The sequence below is a fragment of the Corapipo altera genome, unplaced genomic scaffold (assembly GCF_003945725.1).
Source record: "Corapipo altera isolate COAL_440 unplaced genomic scaffold, ASM394572v1 141, whole genome shotgun sequence".
NCBI classification, from domain to species: Eukaryota; Metazoa; Chordata; class Aves; order Passeriformes; family Pipridae; genus Corapipo; species Corapipo altera.
Window position 1 is genome coordinate 203585 of NW_020884971.1, and position 27084 is coordinate 230668.

The window sequence follows — 27084 nt, forward strand, 5'->3', positions numbered from 1 at the left end:
GGGCGGTGTCTGTCTGGGGGCGGTGCCCGGGGCGGTGCCCGGGCCGGGCGGTGCCGGGGGCGGGGGATCGGCCGGGCGGGGCCGGGCCCAGTGAGGTCACTCTTTGTGGCGGCGGCTCCAAGATGGCGCCGGTGCTGGCGGAGAAGAAGCTGGGGGGGCCGGACGGGCCCGGCGCGGCCGAGCTGCCCGGCGAGGAGGACGAGGGGCAGAACCTCTGGTGAGCGGCCGGCGGGGCTCGGCGGGGCCTCCCCGCGCGGGCCGGGGCCGGGAGCGGCCGAGCCTTGGCGGAGCGGGGCCCTGGGCCCGGCCCGGCCCGCGCGTGGCAGCGCTGGGCCCGGCGTGAGGGAGCGGAGCCCCCGAAGGGGCAGCGCGGGGCGCGGGCCGGAGAGCCGGCTGTGCGGGCTCGGTCCCTTGTTTGTTAGCCCTGAGTAACGCTGCTAAAATACCCGTAACGGCAGGAAAATGCGTGCGAAATGCAGCACCGATTGCGGGGAGCGTTAGTCAGCAGCCGAAAAGTGATGTTCAGTAGTAACGTGGCCTGTCATAACGGAGAACAACTTCAGACGCTGCTGCCTGTGTGTTAGAAATCAGTTTGAGATTTCTCAATTTGAGAAAGCAAAGCAATTTCTCAGTTTGAGAAAACCTTCCCAAAAAGGTGCCACGCCTTCAGTGTGTTAAAATGCGGTGGGTTCTGTGGCTGTGACCCCACGGGCGGTCGGTGCCAGCCGGGGTGGATGTGCCGAGCTCACGGGCCGGGCCCGCGGGCTCTGTGCTGGGTCTGTGCCGGGATAACGCGGCTCCTTTCCCTGCTTTTCCAGGTCCTCTATCCTCAGCGAAGTCTCCACACGGTCCAGATCGAAGCTGCCATCGGGCAAGAACATCCTCGTTTTTGGTAAGTAACACATGTGAGCACTTGGGCGGTGGTTTGTTGGGTTTTTATTTGTAGGAACCAGGCGTATTTAAAGCAATGATGTGAACAGACTGACACATAGGTTTGTTGCAGTTGGGTTATGTAATTTGATCTGTGGTCTGGTCTTCACTAGGTTTACTCTTTTTTTTGTTTTACACTGTTAGATTTATAACATATTTAAACAAATAATAATAGAGAATAAGTTAGTGCTTCATTCTTATTGTTATGGTATAAGCTGGAATACTTGAAAGAGAACAACAAATAACTACGATTCAGGAATGTACAATGATGCTTCTGATTAATTAAGTTGTGAATAAATCTTTTCTATGAAGTTAAAGGTAATTCTGAAGGTGTCTTTTTTTTTTCCCTACAAACTTACTGACAGGTGACGATGGTTCAGGTAAAACCACACTCATGGCCAAAATACAGGGAGCAGAGCATGGCAAGAAAGGCAGAGGACTGGAATACTTGTATCTGAATATCCACGACGAGGACAGAGATGGTAAGTTCGTTTAGTACATAATCTCTTTACTGTAATTAAGTAGCTGACATGCCACGTTAATGATTGTGGTCTCATGAGTGTGTTTTGGGTTCCACCCAGGCAGCTGGTTCAGGGTTGTGCTGTGTGTTTTACCAGCTGTATCCATGGCTGTGCAGTGAGGTGTGTTCCACAGTCGGGGTGAATTCCCCCTCCTGCCCCTCTGGCAGCTCGGCCTGTGTGTGAGGGGAAGGTCCCCTTGGGCAGCTCTTGGGATCCATTCCCTGGGAGGGGAGATGCCTTTGCTGATGGTGATTTGTAGCAGCTCTAACGTCATTTGCTGTGGCTGCTGTGGAAAGAAAGTGATACATCCCTGAGAACGGAGTTCTAGTGTGGATTTCTGGGCTCAGGGTCTGGGTGTTTTCTTGTGGGGGCTATGTGTGGAGTTTTGACTGTAACAGATGTTTTGTTAGAGCTGATTGAGTGAAGAACAGAACTTAGAGTCAGAACTAGTATTTCCTTTGCTCAAGTTGGAGCTTGTCTCTTTACCCCTTGTCTTTTTGTTGCTGTTGATCATTGCTTGTCTCTGCTGTATGGGAGGGAGACAATGACAAGAAAACATGTCTAATGACCACAATAGTCCTGGTTTTGGGAAGGTTGGAGACAGGAAGAGATGGGGATTGAGTTTGTTATCTTTGCTCCTAAATGTGCCTCTGCTTGTCTCATTTTGGACAAGCTGCCAGAGACTCAACTCCTTGGATTAGTTTGTCTTTAAAAAGGGGAATGACAGTCCCTATTCATGAGCTCCTTCTGAGTTTTGAGTGCAGAGGGAAGCAGTGATGGTGGTTCATCCCTGTTCCTGAAAACAAGTGGACTAGGAAGCTCCTCTAATGGTATTTTGGAGCTGGAGATGTACTGAGTCTTGCAGGAGTGATGAAGTGCCATATGTGACTGTTGTTATGGAGATGGGCCCTGCACTCATGTGGCAGGAAACTCTTTGGATACTAAGTTAGGCACAATGAGAGGATGAGTACATTGCCTGTGTCTTCTGTGGCCTCCTAATCTTGCAGTTCCTAAAAATCTTTTGGGCTGTAATTTGAAGTGCTGAGCCATTCTTGGCCCCTTCAGGGTCTGGGTGTCAGTACCTTCCCTCCTGCACAGTCTGCTTTAGCTCGGTGTGAACACTTCAGGGGGAGAAAGCCCTATGATTAGCAGTTAAGAGCCTGTGTCATCAGGCTTCTGGCAACTTCAAAGGAGATGGTATTCTAAGTAGAAAAATGCTTGCTGTGCTGTTTTTCCTGGTGTTACCTATCAAACCTCAAGTGTATCCCTACTTTGGAAATATTTTGTGGCTATTCCTGAGTATCTGAAAGTGATAACTATTTGGGGTGATGAGGAGAGGCCTGTCATGAGAACTCAGGCAGCACTAGCAGGGAAAAAAGAGACCTTTTTAACTGACTTGCAGACTCCATGGGAGAATTCAGGTCTTCATGCATCCTTCTAATGGATGTGTTAGGATCTAATAATACATCCCTTTTTCCTTTCTGTCTCATTAGTGTCACCCGCAAGCAAAATAAATAGCAAAGTGGGTCAGGACCTCCCAGCAGGCTGAGATAACACTCTTCCTTCTCTAGGACAGGTTGGGATTTGATTTTTAAACTCTGTGTGCTTCAGGTGTGTGTATGCTCAGATATGGATTTGGGAACAAAGGCTGTATAATTGACCCACAATTCTTGGAAGCCACGAGGAAACTCAGGACAGGCATTCAGGAGCTCACTGCCAGATAGGGGGGTTGAGGGTGTCTGCTTTTTATCATCCCCCAGCCTATCCCTGACCAAACCACAAGGATTTCCAGGGCTGTCAGATCAACACTGGTAGCTGAAACTCTGTAGTGGCGTGAGAAGATCTTCTCAGCATCTTTCCCAAGTGGTAGAAGATTTCTTTGCTCTCTTTACCTTCCACTCTTCTGAAATGAAGAATTATATTCTGCCCAGAAGAAATATTTTAGTCATAGTGCTGAGTCATTATCTACCTCCCACCTCCCTTTGGAAATCTTAAGGGAAATCTGTGTTGTATCTTATCCCATCACTCCCCCCTTCCTCTTTAAGGGATATTTGAACTTGGCTTCTCCTACATTTAAAGTAGAATTTCTCTAGATTGCTGGATGCACATCTTAGTTTACAGTTACTTTTGCCCTAAGGATTAAGTTCTTTTTAGCTTGTAGGGGATTTAAACTAATGCACAGAAAGCAGTTTTTTCTTGAAGGGCCCCTGTGGCTCATGCAGTAACTTTTTGGTTTTCCCTGTTACCTGCTGGTTTCTGGGCAGTGGCCAATGCTGGTCTAATGATCAGAGTAGTCCTGTTTTGGGGAAGGTTGGAGACAGGAAGGGATGGGGTGTGTGTTTATCTTTGCTCCTAAGTCTGGAAGTGTTTTAAGTCTGCTTGTCTCATTTTGGGTGTCACAGGGGTGGCCAAATCACATGGCCCCCTGTTGGCAGCCAGCTACTCCAGGTCTGTCAGGTGCTCCTGGTTCAGTGTGACATGCAGGGCTTTGGCCTCCAGGGCTCAGGGGAACTTAGAATCCGAGTCTGCTGCTGATTCTCTGCCTTAAAAGTCTCTTTCCTGGGGTACCATCCCAAATTCTGCCCAAGGCATGTGTTTGAGCAGAGGTTTGGAGGTGCCTGAGAGAGAGCATTCTCCTAAATCCCTGGGTAGGTTATCCCTGGAGCATATGGCAGCTCCTGCATACACCACCACCCTCTGGAGGAAAGCACTTTCAGCACTGGCTGGGCAGTTAACTCGGGATATTCCCTGCCTTGGAGCCCAGGCCGGAGAGCCCTCGGTTAGTGGAATTTCTCAGGGAGTGAGGCCGCTTTTAATTTTTGCCTGTCTTTGTGATGAACAGATGTTTTGTGTCTGTGCTGGTTAGTCTGCTTTTGAGAACTAAGAATCTGAATTTGTAGGAGGTAGAAGAGAAGCTCTGCATAATTTCCTTAAAGGCTCTGTGTCTGTAGAGGAGCTTTCAGGATGTCTTGCAGTGGTGGGGCAGAGTCACACTGAGGATGTGCAGCAGAGCAGTGAGCTAGCCAGCCTGGTGGGTCAGCTGGAAACTACAAGCACCACAGGACTTTCTGAGCTGCCTCAGACTGCAAATGCAATCCAGCTGTCCTGACTGTGCCAGGGAAGCTGAGCCACTCTGCTGTTGAATTCTAACTTGTAACAGAATCAAGCAGTCTTGAGTTTTGCCTCAGGTTTGGACTGGCCTCACTCATATCCTATGCATATTCCAGTTGAACTGGTTGTTCCACATTGAGCCAAGTCTTGCTGGTACACTGGTTTCTAATGGGAAAACTGTCTTTTTTGTCAACATCTTTAAAGTGGTTCTTGTGAAAGTTTTCTCCTTTTTTGCTTCTCTTCACAGCTTGGACAAGGGATATCTAATTGTGCCTTTGGAATAAATGCAGATGCAGTTGCAGTTCACACAGTCCACCATCTGCAGTAAAATTCATCCAAGTTGGCAAATCTTTTTCATGACTGAAGGGATAATGGGGTATTGACAGGATTTAGAGATGTATTTTAGCAGTAATAAGTAGCACCTGCTTTTCCAACAGGATCTGGTAGTGGTTTGCTCTGTTATGGTGTCTCTTGTCATGACCACTATGAAGGGCCCAGTTGTCATTCATTACTAATCAGGAGCTTGATGTGGTGCTGACAAAGCTGACTTTGCCATCAAGTCCTTGCCAAACTGTGAGCAACCAGTGCTGTGTTTTGAAGGGTGTTGTATATTTTAGCAAACATCAGTCACAAGACATATCTATGTCCTGTAAGAAAGGAGCAAACCCTTTCCTTTTCATACAGTGTTACATGTTTTGTTAAAGTACATTTTAATGTGAGTGACAGGCTTCCAGTCTTCCTGGCAGATTGGTTTCATTTGAGTGATAGTTCCAAATGCTTTCTAGTTCCACCTGTGTCCCAGTTCCAGTCTGCATTCCAGGTGTTAAGCAAAATTGAAATTCTGAAGTGGGACAAAGGTGTTTAGCAAACAAACCCTTAGACACTGGCTATAAAGGGTGACTTAGAAGCTGTGAATTAGGATATTTATTCATTTTTGTTACTTGTCCAGGTGTGAGAGTCTTTTCTGCAATCCAAGCACTCCCCACAGGAGAATCCATCGAAGTGCTGGTCAGAGCTGTAAACTTTGATGAGCTATAGGCAGACTTAGTTATGTTTTTAAAAGTTTCATTCATGCTCCAAGGAGACAGTTGTGCACAGACACAGTTCCTGTCTATTTATAGCCTTTAGCTCACAGAAGGCTCGCTGGGTGTTTATTCCCTGGCAGGTTGCTGTGTTGGGAATGTGCAAAGGAGGTTTCTAGAATGCAGAGTGTAACAGTCCTGCCCAGATGTTTCATTACTGTTGTGTGATGGGAAATGTGTAAGTGGGTTCACATTATGCCCCACCTTGCTTTCTGTTTTCCAAACTTTTACCAGGCCCTCCCTCTATCTTCAGAGGTCTTTGACAGCTTTAGATGTGAACATCCAGTGCTGTGAGAATCCCGTGGGACACCAGTGGGATGTGTCCTGAAGTGGGGGGAGGAAGGGGGAACAGTGCTGAATATGCATTTCTTGGATGCACAGGGATTATCCCAGCTGTTTTCTGAAGGGTGGGTCTGAGGTGTGCAGGTGGGAGTGAGAAGATCTGTAAGTTCCAAGTGTGGCTGTGCCGTGTTTGTGGGATGGCTGATGTTGGGATGTCTTAGGACAGCCCAACAGAACTTAAGTAGGAGCAGAGCAAATCCCGAATGAAGACTGCTCATGTGCAGCTTCTTGATGTAACTTGGCTGTTCAGGAATTTTACCCAAGATCTGATTGAAGGGGTAGTATGTATGTGTCTGTAATCTCTTCTCCTTCCAGATTTCTTAATCAAGCTCTTTTCTGGAGCCAGGAGCATCCTGATGGATTGCTTCCTAGAATTAAGTTATGATAGCCACAGTAACTGGATTTATTTTGAGAAGTTGAAAGACTCAAGGCAGGGAAGTACAGTGAGGCAGCATAATCATGAAGCTCAGTAGCTGTTTTGAAAATCTGGGTTCTGCAGTGATTGGTTTGCAGATCTGTCTATTCAAGAATTCACATGTGTGTGGTGCAAGAGAGAGACTCACTGTTCCCTCTGCATAGTGGAGTATGGAGAATACTTAGGAAGGGGTACTAGGAAGAGTGTAGAATATAGAAACAAAAAATGGATAGAAACAATGTCCCTTTTCAAGAGGAAAAAATTCTGAGGATAAAGTAATTTAATTTTTTTTTAATGTGGACAGAATTGGTTGTTCACGGTATCTGATACATCATTCCTGGATGAAACTTCATTTTCAGTTTTTGTGTTCTTGCCAAGAGTTCTGTTTTGGGGTAAAATGCCAGCTGATCCCATTTGAACAAAAAATGTCCAGCCACTATTAAAACACCTGGAGGAGAAACACAAAAGCTAAAATCCCAAGTCATTTCTCTGGTACTCATCCTGTGAGGAGCCTGCAAGTAGTAGCCAGAGTTAAGTCAGTGTGAATTAAGAGCGGGAGCACAACCTTGTTGGGTAGGTTTAAGTTTATCCTGTGTTTGCTCCTCCCACTCCTGTGCTAGAAAGCTAAGCTGCTTATTGCTTGTATCTTGTTTGCTGCTTATTTCTGGTGGGAGATGTCTCCAGAGTGTTAAACCAGCTCATGTGTCTGGGGGACACCTCGGGCAGGTCTCCCCTTCAACCCCACAGTTTGTGTCATGTCCTCTGGTTTCACTTGCGTGGTTCAAATTCAGGCCTCTTGTGCAGGATTTAAAGCAGTTGTGTCAGCTGTCCTTAGGAAAAGCCCAAGAACAGGAATTATTTTTTTTAAGGAAAATATTCTGAACCAAGAAATGAAAGTATCTGCTGAGTAATGTAGGTATGTACATGTGGACCTGTCTTAAAAACAAACAGGCTGCTGGGAGCTGGGCCTTCCATTTAACACTAATGCACTCATCTGTTTAAGCCTAGACTAGCAAAGCCAGGCCTTGGCCACTGTTGAGTTACAACTGCACCTTTTCCTTTCAGACCACACTCGCTGTAACGTTTGGATCCTGGATGGAGACTTGTACCACAAGGGGCTGCTGAAGTTTGCAGTGTCTGCAGAGTCCCTGCAGGACACCCTCGTAGTGTTTGTGGCAGATATGTCTAGACCTTGGACTGTTATGGAGTCTTTACAGAAATGGGCCAGTGTCTTGCAAGAGCACATTGATAAGATGAAGATTCCTCCAGAAGAGATGAGACACATGGAGCAGAAGTGTAAGTCTTTACATCTATGTATTCTTGTTCTTTTTTTTATTAGCTCCTGCTGCTTTCTTTTACAATGATAGATTTCTTTGGATTAGTGTTTTGAGAATGGGTTGGATAGGAATGACTTCGAAGTTGTCACAGCAACTCTAATTCAAATAGACTCTACTTGAACAACTCTACCAGTTTTTCAGTGCTGACAAAGCATCAAGTGAATTATTGGTCCATATCCCATGCAATAATGAGATTTTGATAATTTGGGTTTTAGAAAGGGCAATTTTAAAAAAATAACTCCATAAAATGACAGATTCTCTTCTTTAAAAATGGTGACAAAATTCATTAATGGGGCGAGGTGTTTGCTTTCCTGTGGTATCCAAGCCAGGTCCATTCCCACACTGTGCTTGTCTTCCAGAAGATCTCTTTGTCCTTGTTTGTCTCGGAGCTCAGACTGTGACCCTGGTCCAGCTAATTGGCTCTCACTGCAGCCATTCCTACCCTGTGACTTCAGGAATGTTGTATAAATTAACCTTCTTTCCTGGCATATCCGTGGCAGGACAGAACCTGGCACTGGCAAGCAGTCATTGCTGCAGTATTCTTTCCTTCAGCTGCTTTTTTTTCCTAAAATACTTCTGCATGTTTCTTGAATTTTTTCTGTTTTCATATTGAATTACTCCAATTAAATTCCTTCAGTGGAAAAGCCCTTAGGAACGTGAATTCCTGTCCAGGTGAAGTACAGATTCAGGCTGATCCTTGCTGGTTGGGGGTTTTGTTCTGGGCTGGCTCTCTGTGCTGCATGTGTAAACCTTGCAAATGCTGTCTGGTATATTCCTGAGGTTCCCTCTAGGGATCAGTGTGATCTCTTTGGCCTGTGAGCCTTCAGGTGTATTTGTATGGCTGATATCCTTTCTGAATGTTAAATATTATGTTCCCAAAAGCCTTGTGCCTACAGCATATGAGTTAGAGTTTAAACTTAAAACCACTGGGTTTGATTATCAGGTTAATATTAGGGAAAAAAGTAAAATATGACAGTTTTGAATGGAAAAAGTTCTGGGGTTTTTAGGGGGGGGATTTTTTGGGGGAATGGGAAATTGAAAGGTAGTTCTAGTATCAAAATATAACAGTTAAGTCAACTTGCACTTTTCTGGGACAGCAAATTTTATGGAAATCCAGATAAAGGTGGAGTTTGTGTGCTTAAATTTTAGTTTTGAGAAGTGTTTCAGCCTTCACTAAGAGTGCACTCTGTGCAGGAGCCAGTTACATCCATGGCAAAGCTTTAGTGCCAGGTCTGAGGAGCTTGGAAGACTTTTCAATAGTAGCATCTTAGAGATATCTAAAATACTGTAGGAACTCCTGGTTTCTTTTGTGCCCTGGTGGAGTGGAAGCACAGGCAGGGCTGAGAGGTGCTGAGTTCCCCACGGGCAGAACTCTGGTGCCATCCCCTGATTTTGGGTGTGTCAGCACCTCAGTCACTCAGGGCCCCGATGTGCCCAAACTTCCATCCTGCTCCTGTTCCCAGGCACTGTGCAGGACCCTTGTCTTCTGCCTTCTGGCAGCCTGTCCCTGAGGCTGGGTGTGTGCCCAGAGCTTTGGCCATCCTGGGAGTTCCCCTCCCAGCCCGTGGTACCTGTGGCAGTGCTCAGGCCCTGGCACTCCTGGCCATCCACAAAGCTACACCAGCAAAGTGCTCCTTGCTGAAATGCTGCTGCCTGTGCTTCCTGAGGAAAACTGCCCCTTAGAACATGGACAATCACTGTGGTGCAATAGCCCAGATATGTAAAAACCAGGCTACTGAAGTGCCTGTGCAGAGCAGGCAGTCAGAGCACAGGAACAGAGTACAGAGAGGTGGGATGTGCTGAATCCATCCCAGTAAACCCCCCTGCACCAGGACACCACGTGGCTGGAGGTGTTTCCTGCCTTCAGCAGAGCCTGTTCCCTCTCTCCTGCTCCTGCACCCTCTGTGGCCCAGCTGAGTGGCTGCAGAGCTTTCCTTGGCTCTTACACCACAGTTCTCGTTGACCCTGGAGAAACGCTGTCCAGGATTATCCCAAAGTGCTGCTGGGTTGTTCCTTCTCCATTGCCATGGTCTGAAGAGCTTCCAGAAACCCTTTGGTTGGCTCCCATTTCTCCATGGAGCTGGACTTTGGACTGCTTGGCTTTGCTTTCAGGGGTTGTGGGGCCTTTCTCCACCCAGCCCTTGGTCCTGTGTTTGCTCTTGGAGATACTGACTCTTGGCCTTCTGGAACAGGAGGAACTTCCCTTTTGAGTGAGAGCTTCCAGAATGGGAGCAGGACACAGGTGGAAACAACAGGCTGCCTTGAAAGGAATGGAATTGTCCAGGATATACCAAGGGTCTGTCTGCACTCCTGTCACTGAGCTGCTCTGGAAATTCCTTGCTAAAAGCTAATGTGAATTCACATACATAATGTCAAATATTCTAATTTAATTCAAGCTCAATTATGGTAAATCGTTATTTAAATAACACACATTTGAATAATTATTTCAGGGAATATGTAAATTTTACCTTCCTATTTAAGACAGCAAAGCAGAAAAGACAACTGTCAAGAATCCAGAACTGCAGAAAGGAGGTGTACTTGTAAAATGGTGATTATACTGATGTCCTCTGGATCACTTGAAGCTAAAGAATTGAAACACAGTAACATATTTTTCTGAAAATTAATTTAGCTTGAAGGGGATACTACTTAGTTTCAGACTGTTTACCTTCTTTTTGGTCTGACATACAGCTGAAAGATTTCCTAAGGTAAAAGAAACTTAGTTTGCCCAGGCATCTTTTGCCTAGGAATTCTTTTCACAAGACTAAAATTTATGATCAGTAAAGACAGGGCACAAAAAAGCTAAAAGTTGTGTGAATTGATTGTGAAACTTAATAGAGTGTAAATAGGGAATGATTGTCTCTGAAAAATATTCTGCATTTTTCTTATACTCCTATTCAGGGCCTTTAGGATCTACCTAGTTAAGTAAGTTGGAGTGTTTGCCTTCCATTTCCTTGTTGCAGTTAATCAGTACTCCAGGCCTGAGGATCTGATTGTTTCTGGATCAAACCTAAGAATAATTGTGGGTGCTTTCTGGTGGTGCTCCCAGTGATTGCCTGTCAGGAGTGTTCAGCTGTTCTGTCGGAGTCACCTGGCAGTACCTTTGCTAAATAAGCAGTAACAGGAGAACAAAACAGGTTGCTGGAACCTTGCTTTCATTTGCTGTGTTAAATGCAAAACTCTAAAACTCTAAAAGCCTGGATAAGCCATGAGTTTGGTAGATCAGTCAGTGTGATTTCAATGGAATGCCATCACCTGGGGTTAGTTTTTTCATTCCTAGTGCTGACAAGGAGCAAAATGTTACTGATTTGGCAGATGAACAGTTGCTTTTCTGGCTTCCTATTTTATGGGCATCATCTTATGTGTATTTCCTGTTCAGAAACCTTAAACCAAAGTCACTGTCTCGTACTTCTTAATAAAGAGTTACTTTCCATACCCCACAGAATCTGATTGCTTAATATGCATTATGTGGAGGAGCAAATCTTCATAGCCTGCTAGAGAAAAGGGAAAAGGTTGTACAAGTTGTTTGGACACACAAGGAAATTTGTCCATTAAAAGCTTGAGGGTGGAGATCAACTGAGAAATGGAATCCTCCTAAAATGGGAGGTCTGGATAAAGTATTAAATTGCTGAGTGTCAGAGAAACACTCCAACTGCAGTGAGCTGCTTTGTTAACTGCTTAGAGTGCAATGTTTGACAGCACTGGGGGTACAGGTTTGCTTGGACTTAAGACTAAATTTTGAATGGGAATGGGGGTTGAATTAAAGACTTGAAGTGTTTAAAAGCCTGTTGCTGACAGCCACTTCCACTTGTTTCTGGATTAAAGTGATTTCCCTCTGTTCAAGGTGCAGTAGTTGGAGGTTCTTACTATGGCTTTTACCCTTTAACTCTGGGAGGTATTTGTTCAGAGCATCAGCAGATGCTGTTGTGGACTAAAGCTGAGTGCTGGGTTCCATTTCTCAGTCTCTGTCAGGGGTCAGTGCCAGTCCATGGGTGTTATTAGCAATCCACACAAACACTTCAGCTCCACAGGGAAGGTTTTTCCCCCTCTGTGTGTGGATCACCCAGAGTGAGGGATGGCCTTGGTGGCTGCTCTGGTGTGCCTGTGGTTTGGTACACCTGTCTTGGGGAGAGGGAAGAGCTGGGAGTTTTGGCTCTCTAGGACTGTGGTTTCAGTCCCATTCAGCAGAAATCCCTGAGGATTTTCCATCAGACTTCTGACGTTTCTACTGTTTAAATTAGGAAAATTCTTGTGACATCTTGAGTAATGTTTTGTATTATATTGTCAAGTCTTACTGTTTTCAGGAGAGGCTTTTATTTCCCAAATTTGAAGGGTTTATGCTACCAAGTATCTGAGTAAAGAAAAGATTTTTTTGCTTTGATATGAACAAAACCTGGGAAATGAATATTGTCTGGTTTCAGTGCTGTAGTAAATTGAGAGCAGTACTGTCAAATATTCTTTTGCATATGACTAAGTCAGAGGGGCTTATCTGAACCACTGTGGGAGTGGTAAATGGTGACTCTTTTAAACTGCTGTGATACACTTCTCTTCAATAGGATTTTTCCATTCTGAGGTAGAAAGAGTCTGAGTAATAGTAAAGTTAATAAAAGTAAGTAAGTATTTAAAGCCCTTTTCTATTAAGTGTGCTGGAATGAATTTGCTTTTGGTGAGATAGGCAGTACCCACCTGGAATGTGCAGAATGTACAGTGGAATTGTGATCTGCCTTTGCTGAGGGTGAAGCAGTCCTGGAGGGAAGCATCTCTCTGAGCAGTGCTGTTCTCTCTCCACCAGAAGGCACTGCCTCCCCACCTTTAAAATCAACTGCAGGCCATTGTTTTTAATTTCCTTGGACAGTGGGTTATATTGAATTGGTGATTGGAAGTCTTATGGTCTGTATTTAGTTTGAGGTTTTAAGCTTTTCTCTGGACTAGAGCTCTCTTCTTTTCCACAAGAATCACACAACTTTATATTTCAGCTAAAAACTGTAGATTGTGCAGCTTTGAACAGGAGTGTTTTTCTGATTTGCTCTTCCTTCCACACCCCCATCTATTGCAGGAATGGTTCCTATTTTGAAAAGGTACAGTGACTTCATTTTGCAAGGTTTGTATTAGTAACTTCCCTGAGGTTTTACACTTCCTAAAGCTCAGCAGTATCAGCTGGCCTGCAGTACCTGGCACAGGGAGAGGCATTGAATAGACTCCCTTTGGGACTGGGCTGGGGATGGGTGGCTTTTTCCAGGTGTTTTCCTCACTCTGCACACACTCAGTCTGCTCCCACTGTTCCTAAGATAAAGATGCCTTCATGGGAGCAAATCATGGAGTGTGCTTGGCTCGTTCCTTGAGGGTTCCTCATGATTGAGGGAGGAGCAGGAGGAGGCTGCAGGTGGCATTGTCACCTGAGGGAGAGTCCAGTGCTGTGCCTGGGAACACACTCTGGACACAGATTTAGCTGCTCTGGGGCTTTCACCCTGGAAAAGGGCATTAAAGCTGTAAACTGCAGCCCAGTTTTGATAAAGCATGTGTGGGTTCACAGTGCATTTCCAGATTGGTGTTAATACTGTTCCTTAGGTGGTGCTGCAGGATTTGTACTATTCAATATTATTGGAACAGTCATTGTTGCCATAAAATTAAAATTGAAAACCTAGAAAGCACCTGGTTTCCCCTGGACCCCAGTGGAGTTTTCCAGAGCACAGCTGAGTCTCTGAGCTAACCTGTAGATGTCCTTGGGTCTGTTTTTGTGCAGTGTAGGGTTTATATTTCTAGCACTGGCTGCCTGCAACAGAAATGCAGAGTAATAGAAACTTAAGCAATGACTTTATAAGAAAAAGTGGCTGTTGCAGCTTCGTGTTCTCTGGGTACATTTACATTTTCACCACTCCTGCCAAAAGAGGTACCAATTGCACTGAGCAGAGACTGTGTTGCTAAACTACATTTATGTTTTCTTTTGTCAACTGCCCCTAATGAAACACTGAGGAATGTGCATTTGTACATACTACAGCTCTTGCAGCTCGTTTTGATTATTTGTAATGGCTCCAAATTCCACCCGATTTAGTTTGCTGTCACTTTTGATGGAGGGGGATTGTTGTGTTTGAAGGGGCAACAGGGCTTAACATGCATTCAGTTCTCACCTAGTACAAAAATAAAAAAAAAAATTGAGATTAATTATGGTTTAAAAAGAACTCCTTCCTTTGTTGTACCCTAAGATCTCTCTCTTTATAGTCATAAAGGAGTTTCAAGAGTATGTAGAACCTGAAGAAGGCTACCAGGGATCACCCCAGAGGAGAGGCCCTTCTTCTGGCCAGGAGGATGAACACGTTTCTTTGCCCCTTGGAGAAAATGTGCTGACCCACAACCTGGGCATTCCTGTGCTGGTGGTGTGTACAAAAGTGAGTTCTTCCTTCTGTTGGCTACAATGGAAAAATTTGGTTCCTTTTCTTTTAGAAGGCATGCTTCCTACAGACATGCAGAATGAATTCTGGATTAATAGTAACACAATTTATTTTATCTTTTGATTTATTGGTGGCATTTCAAAACCAAAGGTTCGAAGTAAATGTGATGTGTGTGTAATATTAAAGATGATATTTTGAGATGTTCTGGGATGAAATGATTGGTTTTTCTGGTTTTGTTTCCCTCCCAGTGTGATGCAGTGAGTGTACTAGAGAAGGAGCACGATTACAGGGAAGAACACTTTGACTTCATCCAGTCACACATCCGGAGGTTCTGCTTACAGTGTATCCTTCCTGTGCTCAAGAGATTTGCTGTAATTTGGAAGCAAGAAAATATGTTTTAATGTTAAATTGCACATAAAGTTAATGCAAGAAATTGCACTTCAAGATTAATGTGTAGTGTGTGTTGTTTTGAAAATACTGAGAGATGTATAAAATCATTGATAGTTTTTAAATTGTGCATGGGATTTGGAGGTTTTGTTCCTTTGTCTTACATTTTGTGAGGTGGTTTTTCTTGGTTTTCCCCTCAGAATTTGCAATTTCCATGTAAACCTGAGGTCTCAGCAGTCTCTCAAGTGTTTGAATTCCCAAGTTAAGTGCCTGGGAGGATGGATGGCTTTTGTGTATGTCAAAGAAAAACATCATGAGTCTTGTCCTGTTATATCCCCTTCCTCTCCCTGAGTATTAACTGGCTTCAGGTTTTGCCTTGACCTACTTCTCCAAACTAAATCTAGTATATATAAGTCTATAAACTCCTGTTTTGAAATTATTACTATAATTTATTAAGTGTATCCTACATCATTTTCCTTAAATAGCTACTCAGATGGGGCTGCCTTGATTTATACATCAGTTAAGGAGGAAAAGAACCTTGACCTGCTGTATAAGTACATTGTACATAAAACATACGGTTTCCAGTTTACCACACCTGCCTTAGTGGTAGAAAAGGATGCAGTTTTTATGTAAGTCACTTGTACAGGCAGCACAGCTTCACGTTGTTTTCCTAAGCACTTCATGGGACCTGTATAAAAATAACCTGAATGGTTTGTGGTGTTTAAAAGCTTCATGTGTGAGTCTTGTGAAATCCCCAGTTGAAAAAACAATTCAGTGCATATTGCTTGGGTTACTTGACTCAGGGTATTATACCTTTGGAACTCAGCTGAGAATTAGGACTGACCTGTAAGAAAATGGCCTTATTTAAGTAGAGGGCAGTCAATAAATGGTCTCTGTAGACGAGCTTTTTGTGACTGAAAAGGCAAATCTTTCCTCCTTTTTGTAGACCTGCTGGTTGGGACAATGAGAAGAAAATTGCCATTTTGCATGAAAACTTCACAACAGTAAAACCAGAAGATGCATATGAGGACTTTATTGTAAAACCTCCTGTAAGAAAGGTAAAAAGGGGTGAACTCTTCCCTGCCCCCCAACAAATAAGTGCAGTTGGCTTGAATGGCTGCTAATGACTGTTACTATTGAAGAACTCCAAATATAAATGCAACTTTTATAAATCCAAATGTGTGAAACATCAGGCTTTCATTACCTGGTTATTTAAAACACTGCAATCAAATTCACCTTATTGAATGAAAGGCAGTCCAGAAATATTATATTTCAGATTATACCATTTTTACATGTGTGGGGCACAAACACTTTTAGAAAACGGCAAATTCTGTTTTAGGACCTCAGCAATTTACCCCTTTACACACAAGGCACTGAGGTTACAGTGTAAAGGCAAAGCAAGGCAGCCTCAGGACTTTGAAGAGATGCTGGGGTGGCAACTTGCCAAGTGCTCATCTTTCTGGGATCTTTCTACCCACAGGCTGGCAGCAATGTTAGGCTGCTCCAGTATTTTTTATCTTACTTCTTTTAATGACAATTTCTTTAATATTGTTATTTTAAATGTGAAAGAAGAGTTAAAAAAAGGGAAAGAATGGTCTGAAAGATTTGTCCCTCTCCCCTTTTGATCACAAAAACATAAACAAAAGTTACAGTAATTTCAGTTTTTACTTCTAATAACAAAATGTTTTGTCCAACAGTTAGTCCATGACAAAGAGCTGGCAGCAGAAGATGAGCAAGTGTTTCTTATGAAGCAGCAGGTAAGAATGGAAGAATGAAAATAAGTCCTAACTATATAAGATTTCACTTTAAGTTCTCTGTGGTTATTACCTCCAGTTTTTCATCCCTCCTTTAAATCACTTGGTAGCTGTTTTTCAGCTGTGCAAATTCAGATGTAATTGTGCAGTAAGACTGTATTTTCACAGTAAAAATTATGGCCACTTATCTTGGCAAGGTGAAAGGAAGATATGCTGAGAACAGAATAATTTACATGTCAGGGGGGAAGAGGACAATTTGGAATTTCACCACAGAGTTGTATTGATCTGTACAATATAAATACTTTTAAAACCTAACGTCAGAACATTGCAGTTTTCTTCCAACCAGAGGCTTGAAAGACTTCAAGGTGTCAAATTTGGCTGTGCAGTAACTTGGTTTTTCTCTTTACTGCTCTGTTGTTTAAATACCTACTAATCCTTTCCTCTGGTTATAAATATCCTGGAGGTTACAGACTGGGGTGTCTGTGATTCTGGCTTAGTGTTCTGGACTGGCTGTATAAGACAAAGGACCAAAGCTTATTTATTCACTGTAGCTTAGTCCTCTAGAGATGGAGCTGGGAAGTATATAAATATCAAAGAGGAATCCTGTAAATATCAGGAAAAAAATCAATTTTATTCCTTTCTATTGTCTGAAATGTGTTTAATACTCTTATTGTGTTGTTGTTGCAGTCATTCCTTGCCAAACAGCCAGCAACGCCTACAAGAGCATCAGTAAGTAGATCCAAGGAAAAGAGTGGGAGGTGTTTTGTTTCCTTCTAGGGAAAAGGGAATGATTCTAATCTGTAGAGGTTCATTTTTTAAGTTTAAATGTAACCTACATAATCTCCCCAAACTGCAGAAAGCAAATAATAAGACGGTAGTTTAAAATGTTGCTTATAAATTGCTTTGTTCTAATTCACTGTGGAAACGTAGAAATATCTGATGATTATTGACCTGAAATATTCCTACAGTGATTCAGCCTCTCTTTTAGTGGGGCACAGCCCCAAAGGTGTTTTGGCTGTTTGTTTTCTTTCTCCAGTGTGCAGCACTGCAGTGCTAATATAAAGGTTGAAAAAGTCATTTGTATGTAATGTTACATTTGCTTCATATAACTAATCCATTTAAGTTCCCTAATTAGTGTGATTTGGACTTTTTTTAAGGAATCTCCTGCAAGAGGCCCTGCAGGATCCCCAAGAACTCAAGGCAGAGCTGGTCCTGCCAACGTCCCCAGTGCCTCACCAATAACATCAGTTAAGAAACCAGATCCAAATATTAAAAGTATGAATAAGCATTTTATTGTTTTAAGCATGTGTTACTTCCCTGAAAAAAAAAATCCAATTCTGTAGAAATATTTCTGAATTTATTCACTAATGGTATAGTTAGTTAATAACAGAAATGAATTTATTACATAATTCAGGTTTGATTTTTTTTTCTTCTCTTGTCATTTATCTGACTTGAGTTAGAGTTCTGTTCCTGCCAAGCAGTCAGACAGAGATCAAATATATCGTGATTTCCTTTAGTTGCCTGTGTACATTTAATAGGCATCAGTTGGATTATTAGTTTATACTTTATATCACTTATTGTGGAATCCACAGTGAAAGCTGTTCCTCCAGACCCTCTCTGGAATGTCATTTTCTGTGGCAGATGAGGTCCCTTGACAGTGACACTTGCCCTGCCTCAGCCCTGGGATGCAGCTCCATGTTATTGAGGGCTTTCTTTCCTCTCCATTGGCAGGGCCAGTGTTGATTTTTGTTTTTGTGGTGCAATACCTCCCTTAGGGGGTAAAATGCACTTCTGGGTCCTGTGGCATTGCTGGATTTCCAAGTTCTGATTTATGGAAAGTCCTGTGGCGTGAAAGGCTGGTCTGGAACATCTGTGCAGTTTGTTAATGGGCTTGTCAATGTTTGAATTGCACAACCATTCTTAATGCTTTTGTTCTTGGCTTCTACATTTTGGGGAAACCCCAAAAGCATACAAATATTTAGATTAAAATTTGATGAAACCCCCCCCCCCCGAAAAGCGGTAAAATGCTTTCAGTCATCTCTGACTTTGCCAAAGTATGCAAAGGACCAGTGTCTTTACACTGAGCAAGGACAGGCTCTCATATCTGAGGCTTATTTCCTTGATTAATAAGAGAGTTGTATTTATGTGTATAAAAATAAGTGCTGTCATTTACCAGCTCTGAGTGCTCTGTGTGATATAAACATATTTGGTTTTTATTTAGACAATGCTGCAAGTGAAGGTGTCTTGGCTAGTTTCTTTAACAGTCTCTTGAGCAAAAAGACTGGCTCTCCTGGAAGTCCTGGTGCTGGAGGAGTGCAAAGCACAGCCAAGAAATCAGGTATTGGACTTGTTATTGCAGTTTGTTTTGCAGATTTATAATATTTTATTTGGCCCACATTGCTCTAACTGGATGTACCTTTTACACTGGTCAGTCAGACCTTGACAGTGTGCAGTCAAAATGTGCAGTCCTTAAAAAAGAACTAAACTACTGCAACATCACAACTCCAGGGCTTCTCTTGAGCCTGTTATGACTCGAACCTTTGAGTGAGGTTTTACTGCTGGGATATCAATAACATTTGAGTCTTGATCATACTCAAAAAGTGATAATTTTGTTTTCAACTAGAGAATTCCTGCCTTTCTTGACACTTTGCTATTGCTTGAAGGAGATGCAGTTTGTTGGATTTGGACTGGACTTAGCAGTGAAACTATTGAAATCTCTCCAGAGTTCAAGTTGAAATGAATTCTTATGACAGCTTGAAGTTATTCTCTCATGAATTATTCAGTATTTGTTGTGGTCTAACACAGCTGATAACACTGATCAGGTGGATCAGCTGTGTACATGCCTGGGACTGCACTGGATGAGATATGTGGGGATAAGTCATTGCACCAATTTAGGGGAATATAAAAGAAACCTGTCAGAACACTTGGTACCTCTACAGACCTCAGTGGTGTAAAATACATGGTTATTCCACCTGAAATTAGAAATGTCCCACTTTGATTATTTAACTGTTTCTTTTTACTGGTGTTGCATGACAGGGGAGTGTTCATGAGCTTTCCTTCCAGAGTTCTTTCACTACTAAATTATTGATAGACCCCAGGCTGGGGAAATGATGTAAACTGTAATGGTGATGCCAAGCCCACAGTTCCTCCTGCTGAGAGGGAAATGTAAGGCTCAGACAGTCTGAACTGGAAATGAAAAATATTTGATGCCAGCCACACTGATGGTGTGTCAGTCAGAGACACAGAGCAGCTGGACTGTGGGTATTGGAACTGAAAGTATTCCTGCAGAGGGGAAATAACGATTTTTTAAATTATTTTTTTTAGTTGGGAAAGGTTGTATATGACATTGCATGCTCTGAAAGCTCAAAGATGGCTAGAATTTGACTTAGAGCCAATCAGGTGGGGAGGGTTGTGTGTTTTGTTTTAGCATGATGAATTCTGAAATTTTGTCTTTATTATAATAAATAAATTTAAATATAACAATAATTTTTTTGTATTATATATTATTTACATAATATTATTGTATCTGTGCTATAAAAATACTTCACTAATTCTTTCCTAATCCAGAGTGCCCTCTTCAGTTAAACACTGAAGGGTGTCCCCTGCTTCTTCAAAGGCAGCCTTGTGTTGCTACTGACCACAGTGTCAAATTAACTGGTTTCATAGAAATAGAATTAGAAATGTTTTGTATTATTCCACCTATGTTTTTTATCTGAAGCAAAATCAGATGTTGGGGAGTGCCTGGGTAGTGATTAAAAAGCAAACAAACTCTGAAATAAAAGCTGTGATGTCATGTCTCCAGGAAGCTTATTCCAGTACTTAATAGCTTTTTTTTCCTCTTGCACAGTCAGTGTTTCTTCATCCCAATACTGTTTGTCCTGTTTGAGGAGCTGGAGATCAGTGTGACCCCTTTGTCTTTGCACATTTGAGAGCTGCTCCCCTTTGCCTGTGACTTTTGTCTGGGCTACAGAACCAGACCTGTGTACAGGATGTGTTTTTATGGCTCTGCCAGTCCTCCCTGGCCTGTGCTCAGGTGCCCTTTTGTTCTGGTGCTCAGGGGTGAGGGTGGTGTCAGACAGGGCTCTGTCAGCCCTGAGCAGGGGCCCTTCCTGTGTGCTGCAGGCTGTGCTGCTGTTCAGACATCTCTGTGACACTGGGGTTTGTCATCTCTGGCATACTCATCGGGATTTTTTACAACAGCTCAGCCACTTCAGTACATTTTCTGCCTGCTGGGCAGTCTGTCTCAAATTACCTCAGTGTTTCAAAGGGTTGTATGTTTGCTTAATCATTGTTTGCCACTCTATCATTATGCACAACTTTCATAATTTATATAAATAACTTCTTTCCTCCAATCCTGTCTTTCAAAATCCTTTGTTGTCCCTTCAGGCTGCTTACCTGATATCTGATATCTTCAACAGTTGGACAGGGTAAATTGATAACAAAAGTATTGACCAATACTGTGGATAACTAATGGGTAATTTTATGAATTAGAATACATGATTTCTCTGAAATACCAAGGCTGGGTTTTTTCTAGTTTATTTATATGAAGGTTATGTGAGATGTGATATCAACCACTTCTCCCTTCTCCACAGGACCTGTTACCTGTCATAGAAAAAAACTTGGGTGGCTTGACAGAACTTGTTGGTAATAGATCCATGTTGATTGTTGTGCTGTTTGTAAGCACCTACAACTTAATTACAATTTCTAGAAAAATTACTAGAGTAAAAACTAACTAGTCTGTCTTGGGCTTTACTCTTTCCTCTTTCAGTCTTCTAGAACATCATGTGCCTTCCAGGAGTTTTTAAAGATAACAAATGGCTTTGTGTGCCCTTTTTATTTACTTTTTTTTTCCCTTTGTGTCAGCATTAACTTCTAATTTAAATAGGTCATTTATCTCCTGAAACATCTAGAGACAGCAGTCATGCATCCTGTCTTAACTGTCTTGGGTTTGTTAGACTAAATTAGCCAAATTAGTCTTCTGCTAGAGGCTGAGCTGTTTTCCTTACTAGTTTGTTCTTCCTTAGTTCCCATCACTGTTCCCTTGAACATGAGTGATTAGCACATGGCATGCAGCACTCCAGAAATACCTCATTGTAGACATAACTGGTGCAGCAGTTCTCTTGCTTGGGTGGAAGGACTTTGAGTGATCTCAAGGTCTCAGTTGGCTTTTCTTGGCTGCATCAAGTTGGCAGCTCACGCTCATCCCTGACTTTGGGAACAGAACGGAGGCTTTCGCTCCCCAGTGTGCCTGTTCCCTCTCAGCTGCTGTGCTCACACCTCATGTGCAACTAGTGGGAGATTTAACTTTCCTGAGGAGGTAAGGGCTCCTGGTGTTGGGATCTGAAAGCTCCTGTTGGGTTTATGAGTAGCTGGTCATCACTTGTTCTCCTGTGGAGGAGCTGAGGAAAATATCTTGGAGAAAGCCTTATTTACAGCAGCACCCTCTGTGTGAGTAAATGTGCTAGAATTGTCTTTGTAGGCATTTTAAATGTCTGAACTATTTAAAGAGCCCTAGGTTTTCAGCAAGTTGATGACAAAAATATTTAGCTTTAAAGAGACCATCTGTTTCTCTCGTAGCTATGAATATCCTGAGGGTGAAATGTTGAGATTCTGTCACAGGATGAGAGAGACATTGTGGATCTCAGCATCCTGGTCAGCCTAATGATGGATTGGTCTCTGCTCTGTTAATCCTTACCTGAGAGAACTCTCTCATCTGGGCAGATGCTGCAGTGTCACCTCCATTTTTCATGCTGTGTAATTCCTCAAGTGTCTTGTTTGCCTTTATATTTCTGGGCTGTCTCTCTTTGATGTCTAGACCACGATATTTCAAAGAACTTCAACTGGTAGTTTCTGTGGTGGATTATTTTGCTTCACATTGTCTTCTAGACTTAATAAGGTTTCATTTATATTCACAAGAAGATTCTTGCAAATTCTAAGGTTGCCTTCCCCCTGCATTCCTGTAAAGAGCTGGGCTTGTCTGCTCTCACTCTGACCCACAAGGGAAACATGGAACTGTGCAGGACACATCTGACTGCCCAAGGCCTTCACCATCCCTGACAGATCTGTGGGGAACCTGGAAGCCAGGTTCAGTATCACTGATCCAGAACTGAGGGGGATTTTTATTGGCTTAGGAACAGCTCCTTGTGTTCCTCCTCTGGGAAAGGTGCTCCCCTGCAGTGGTGGGTGGGGTTATCCCACATCTCCCTGAACAGCTTGGAATGCTCTTCCTGCCCAGGCTGAGGGATTTCAGGACACAGCTGCTTGGTGGGATTTTGGGAGGCCTCAGGATCCAGTTCATCCAGCATAAAAAAAACCCTCCAGTTTTTTAGATCTACTTTTGTTTAAGCAAGAATTTTGTGTGGGTTGTATTGTGTTAGGGTTTAGGATTTTTTAACTCCAAGGTACCATTAGTCTCCATGAAAGTGTTTTGTATTTTAAGTTCTGTTATAGTTGATGCACTAATTCTTAAATTCTGTTGAAATACTCCTACTCTGAATAGGTGCTGTTAAGAGTGCTATGGCTTATGAGTAGTGCTTAAGTCTAAAACCTTCATAGTGAAGAAAGGTGCCCTTTTAACTTGGTTATGTCTTTGTACTTTGGAAAAAAACCACTTAAATCTCTAACAGTCAAATCTTGCCTTCTTAATGTTTTCAGCATGTACCCTGGAAAAAATCCACCTAATATTTCACACACATTTGAGCTGGAAAACAGATGCTTGTTAAATTCTTTGGCTATGTAAGGAAGCTGTACATGGTTATATAATCTACTTTTTGTCTAAAAATATAGCTTTTTAATCTTAAATGCTTGTATGCTCCACACATTAGGATGTATTGTTCCAATTTCAGTGATGAATTTGTCTGTGGGTTTATAATTTTCAGAATGATAGAAGGAAGCTGATGGTTCAGTTAGGGAATTGTTCAAAAGTTTGGAGTCCAGTATAAAAATGTAAGATATGCCTTTCCATGAAATGCTTCAGAGGGTCTGTTTCCAATTGAAGAAGTCCTTTGAAATGACTGCTTGGAGATACTACATGAATATGCAATTCATGTCCCCTTTTTTAAGGGGGGAGTTCTTCCTGTTAGTTGTTTAATACTTCAAGTGCAGCAAGTACAAGTGCGACCAAAGGTGATTTTTTGGTAGCAGGTGTCCCACATACCTTATGGGTAAAACTGGGGTTTAAATAAAGTCCCTGCTGTCAGTGCTAATAATAGAATTGTGTATGGTTAGGTTTTATGGAAAATCCTAAATATGGTTATTTTTAAAATGTTATTTGCTATAAAACATATCACAGGTATTTCTGTGCTTTATGCTGCTGTAGAATTCAGCATTTCACCTCTTTTTAAAGTGACTTAAACCTTAGTATTTATCAGTCTTTACACAGGCAACGCCCTGTATTGTGCCATGTCTTGGGGAGGTGCCAAAATAACGAGAAATAAGTAATATCTTGTCATATAAAAGTGATTTTTATGAAAACTTTACGTATTGGTTAAAACATTTAACTAAAATTTGACTGCTTTAACCATTTTCTTTTTAGGACAAAAGACAGTTTTGGCAAATGCTCAGGAGGAGCTGGACAGGATCACTCGGAAGCCAGACCCCATGGTAACAACAAACTCTCCTCCAGCAGAGAATGAAGCTTGATAGCACGTCACAAATGCATCTGTAAATGACCAAATAACTATGTATAGTGATCTGATAAGACCAGGAATTTTCTGCTATGGCAGATGCTATCAGTTTTCTTGGGGCAGGGGAAATGAGCTTACTCCATCATTGCCTTGTCCCAGTCAAAAGTGCACATTCAGGAAGTTTGCATATAAAATCCCTCTGTATAAGATAACCATTTAGAGTTTATATAGGGCAATTCTTTTGGTTTGGAGGTAAAGCAGGTGCAGCTGCATTTCCTGTTGTGAAGAACACAGAGAAGCAAAATGGAGAATTCTTTTTAAAGTACTACTGACTGCACACGAGGCAAGGAAGAGCAATGAAACCTTCTTTCAGAGTTACTGGAATTGGCTACTTGTATGTTTGCAAATGCATTGTATTCTTGGAGTGGTGGGGGTGGTGGTGCAACAGCATTAATTAGGTGAAAGAAGCCTAGGTAGGGGATGGACCCTGTAAGGGGCAAAGGATTTGGGACAGCGAGAAACCAGAATGTTGGATTGACTGGAGAGGAGCAATGTTGTTAAATCCTGTGTTTCACACGGGGTAAATAGTCACTGTTTTTAAAAGACTACTTTACATTGGAGAATTCCAGGCCAAACACTAAGAACCATGGGAATTTATTCTTGTTATAAATCTTGTTTTAGTTTTTAAAGAAGTCTTAAGAGTGTGGATGCCCTTTCTGGTGTAGCTAACAAAGGGAGAAACTAAACTTGTTTAGATCCAAGTGCCTGGCACAGTGTGTGATGTGTCTTTAGAAGGTGCTTGAACTTATTGTGCACTGTAGTACAAACAGTCACTGTTTGGTTTTATTTTAAAAACAGTAGTTTGGCAGTTTGTATTTAATTTTAAATCCTGTTTTCTGATAGCTTCTGCCTTTTTTTATGCCAAGAGGCAAGCCTATGAAGAATGGTGGGTGATGGATCATTTTCCCATAATGAAATGTGCTACAGAACACTCTCAGTCATTTTTTTTGTCTTACTTTTTTTTGTAACTAAATCTTAGCTACCAAGCTAAATTTGATTCCTGCCTTACACCTCTGGAAGTTTTTAAAAAAAACTTTCAAGGCCCTAGTTCCAACCACGTGTGCTGCAGGTGCAGCCAACTCCAATTGAGAAGGTAACCTGAAAAGGATGAATGTGTAGGGATGGACGTGCTGAAGAAGTGGGCTTGTGTTTTCTTTCATGTAGCATTTCATTTGGAAAGATGGGCTGGGGGTGTCCCTGTTGCTGTAACAGAGCTCTGTCCATGGGCACACAAACCATCATTCTGTCAAAGCAAACAAACTGCTCTGGTTACTGAAATGGCACTTTGATTTTATACACAGTATGCTTGTTTTACATGGACACACTACCAGAAATTAGAGATACCAAGCATATGCTGTGCTCTTAATGCTGAAGGGAAAAACCACAATTTGATTTATACAGAGTTTACTTTTTATTGATATGAACTTGTTGTACTAAATCCAATGTCTGGATATAACTTCCCTAATATATATTGTTACTTAAATATACAGAACTAGACTGACCACTAACACAGTGCTGGGTGTTAACCTCAAATCCTGTGTGACATCAAGAGGCTGTTCATGTAAGTCTGTCTAAACACCTAGGAAGCTAAGAGTATTTACTTGCCTCCTACAAACATTAACATGAGTATGTTACTTGTGCCAGGTTTTTTTGTTGAAAATACTATATTTTTCTTTTTTTTTTCTTTTTTTTTTCTTTTTTTTTTACTTTTGTAATAAATGGTATGACCTGAAGTTATACAGCTGTCTAGATCACAGTTAGACTAAGCCTGGGGCTGGGGATGTGGATGTACTTGCTGGTGTAACAGGTGCCAGTTGCAAGTTACCACACCAGAAGTGATTACACACTGTCCTCCTGACACTGAGAGCTGAGATTAGAGACCAAACCATCACAAATTGGACAGGAAGATGGAAAAAGTGTGTGATTGGAATGGGATACAGTTTGAAAACTTCAGTCTGAAACTGCCTAAAAAGTCGTCTAACCTGATAAGCACTTTTCTAGCAATATGGCTAAAACTTAAAATTGAAGTACTTTCCAGATCTATAAAAGTGTTAAGTATACTAAAATGGATCAAAACTGTTGATGTATAACTTACCAACTTTGCAGAAAGACAAAAGAGAACCAGATTTCCAGTTTCTAATTGCAAGTGAATGCTCCTAGTTTATTGAAGAGAGTTGTAAGTAATGTAGCATCCTGTGGTTGCCAAGGTCTGTGGGCTTTGGTGAGCTGCACAGTTGTTATTCTGGTATCTTCAAGCATTGGAACCAAAGGCCAAATGCAAACAGCCTTTACATTTTCAAGTGAAACTTCATTTTATTTGCAGATACACTTGTATGGTAGACTGTTTAAACTATTATATGCCTATATTTATATGCATTATAGTGACTGCATCTACTGTTCATGTTTAAACTATGAAAACAAAAGATGAAAGCATTCAACTTGAAGCAAATAGAAAAGTTTAAAGATTGGCCCTCCATAAAAATGCTGTGATTATGCTGCTTGATTTTAAGTTTGCACTTTTTTTTATTGGCATTTAAAAAAAACAACCTGTTTAAACTGAACAGAATTTCATATTTTATTTAATTTAACTACGTTGGAAGTGACTGCTCTGTACATCGTGAACTTAACAATATACATGCTGTAAATGAAAGTTCACTGTCCTGTATACTAAGTTTATTGGGGTTTTTTTTCCAACTTACAATTAGGACTGCAAATGTATGAACAAACCTTAGTCCAGTTGTATGGCTTTAACCAGGTGCAGTCATGTGGAACTTTGCTTTCTAGTGCTGGCAAAACGAGGACGTCTTTAATTACTGGCTTCAATAAACATGAATCCAGACTGCTTTATGCTCTGCTTTGGTGTTGTTTTTAAGATCCTCCTTCTGGAGCTGTTTCTGTGGGAGCAGAATCTGGATATGTGAAGCAGAATGTGGGAGCCCTGAGAACAGGAGCAGTAAGTTGGTTTGTGCAGTTGTGCCCCTCAATAACAGCTTCCTGGGCAGGGGTTTGGTACCAGCCCTGGCCAGGGCAGGAGTCACTCCAGGGAAACCCAAGGAGTTCAGAGGCTGTGTCCTGTGCCAGGGAAGCAGAGATGTGTCCTGACAGCTCACACCCCACAGCTCTGCCAGCACAAC

At 42.2% G+C, this 27084-nt stretch overlaps 1 protein-coding gene across 3 annotated transcripts; it reads left to right on the forward strand.

Moving 5' to 3' along the window:
* Positions 1-24: 24 nt before the first annotated feature.
* On the forward strand, positions 25-26797 carry DYNC1LI2 (dynein cytoplasmic 1 light intermediate chain 2). Of its 3 annotated transcripts, none has more exons than XM_027665141.1 (13): positions 25-217; positions 819-892; positions 1296-1412; positions 7467-7697; positions 13955-14121; positions 14373-14466; positions 15005-15140; positions 15458-15569; positions 16209-16268; positions 16953-16994; positions 17423-17540; positions 18487-18603; positions 23800-26797. In XM_027665141.1, exons 1-13 carry the CDS (start codon positions 123-125, stop codon positions 23904-23906), a joined length of 1470 nt encoding a protein of 489 aa, XP_027520942.1. In that variant the 5' UTR covers positions 25-122; the 3' UTR covers positions 23907-26797. The 3 variants fall into 3 exon arrangements, with proteins under 3 accessions (XP_027520942.1, XP_027520944.1, XP_027520943.1); XM_027665142.1 differs by lacking the exon at positions 25-217 and adding an exon at positions 447-655; XM_027665143.1 differs by lacking the exon at positions 7467-7697 and having other exon boundaries at positions 62-217.
* The last annotated feature ends 287 nt before the right edge of the window (positions 26798-27084 follow it).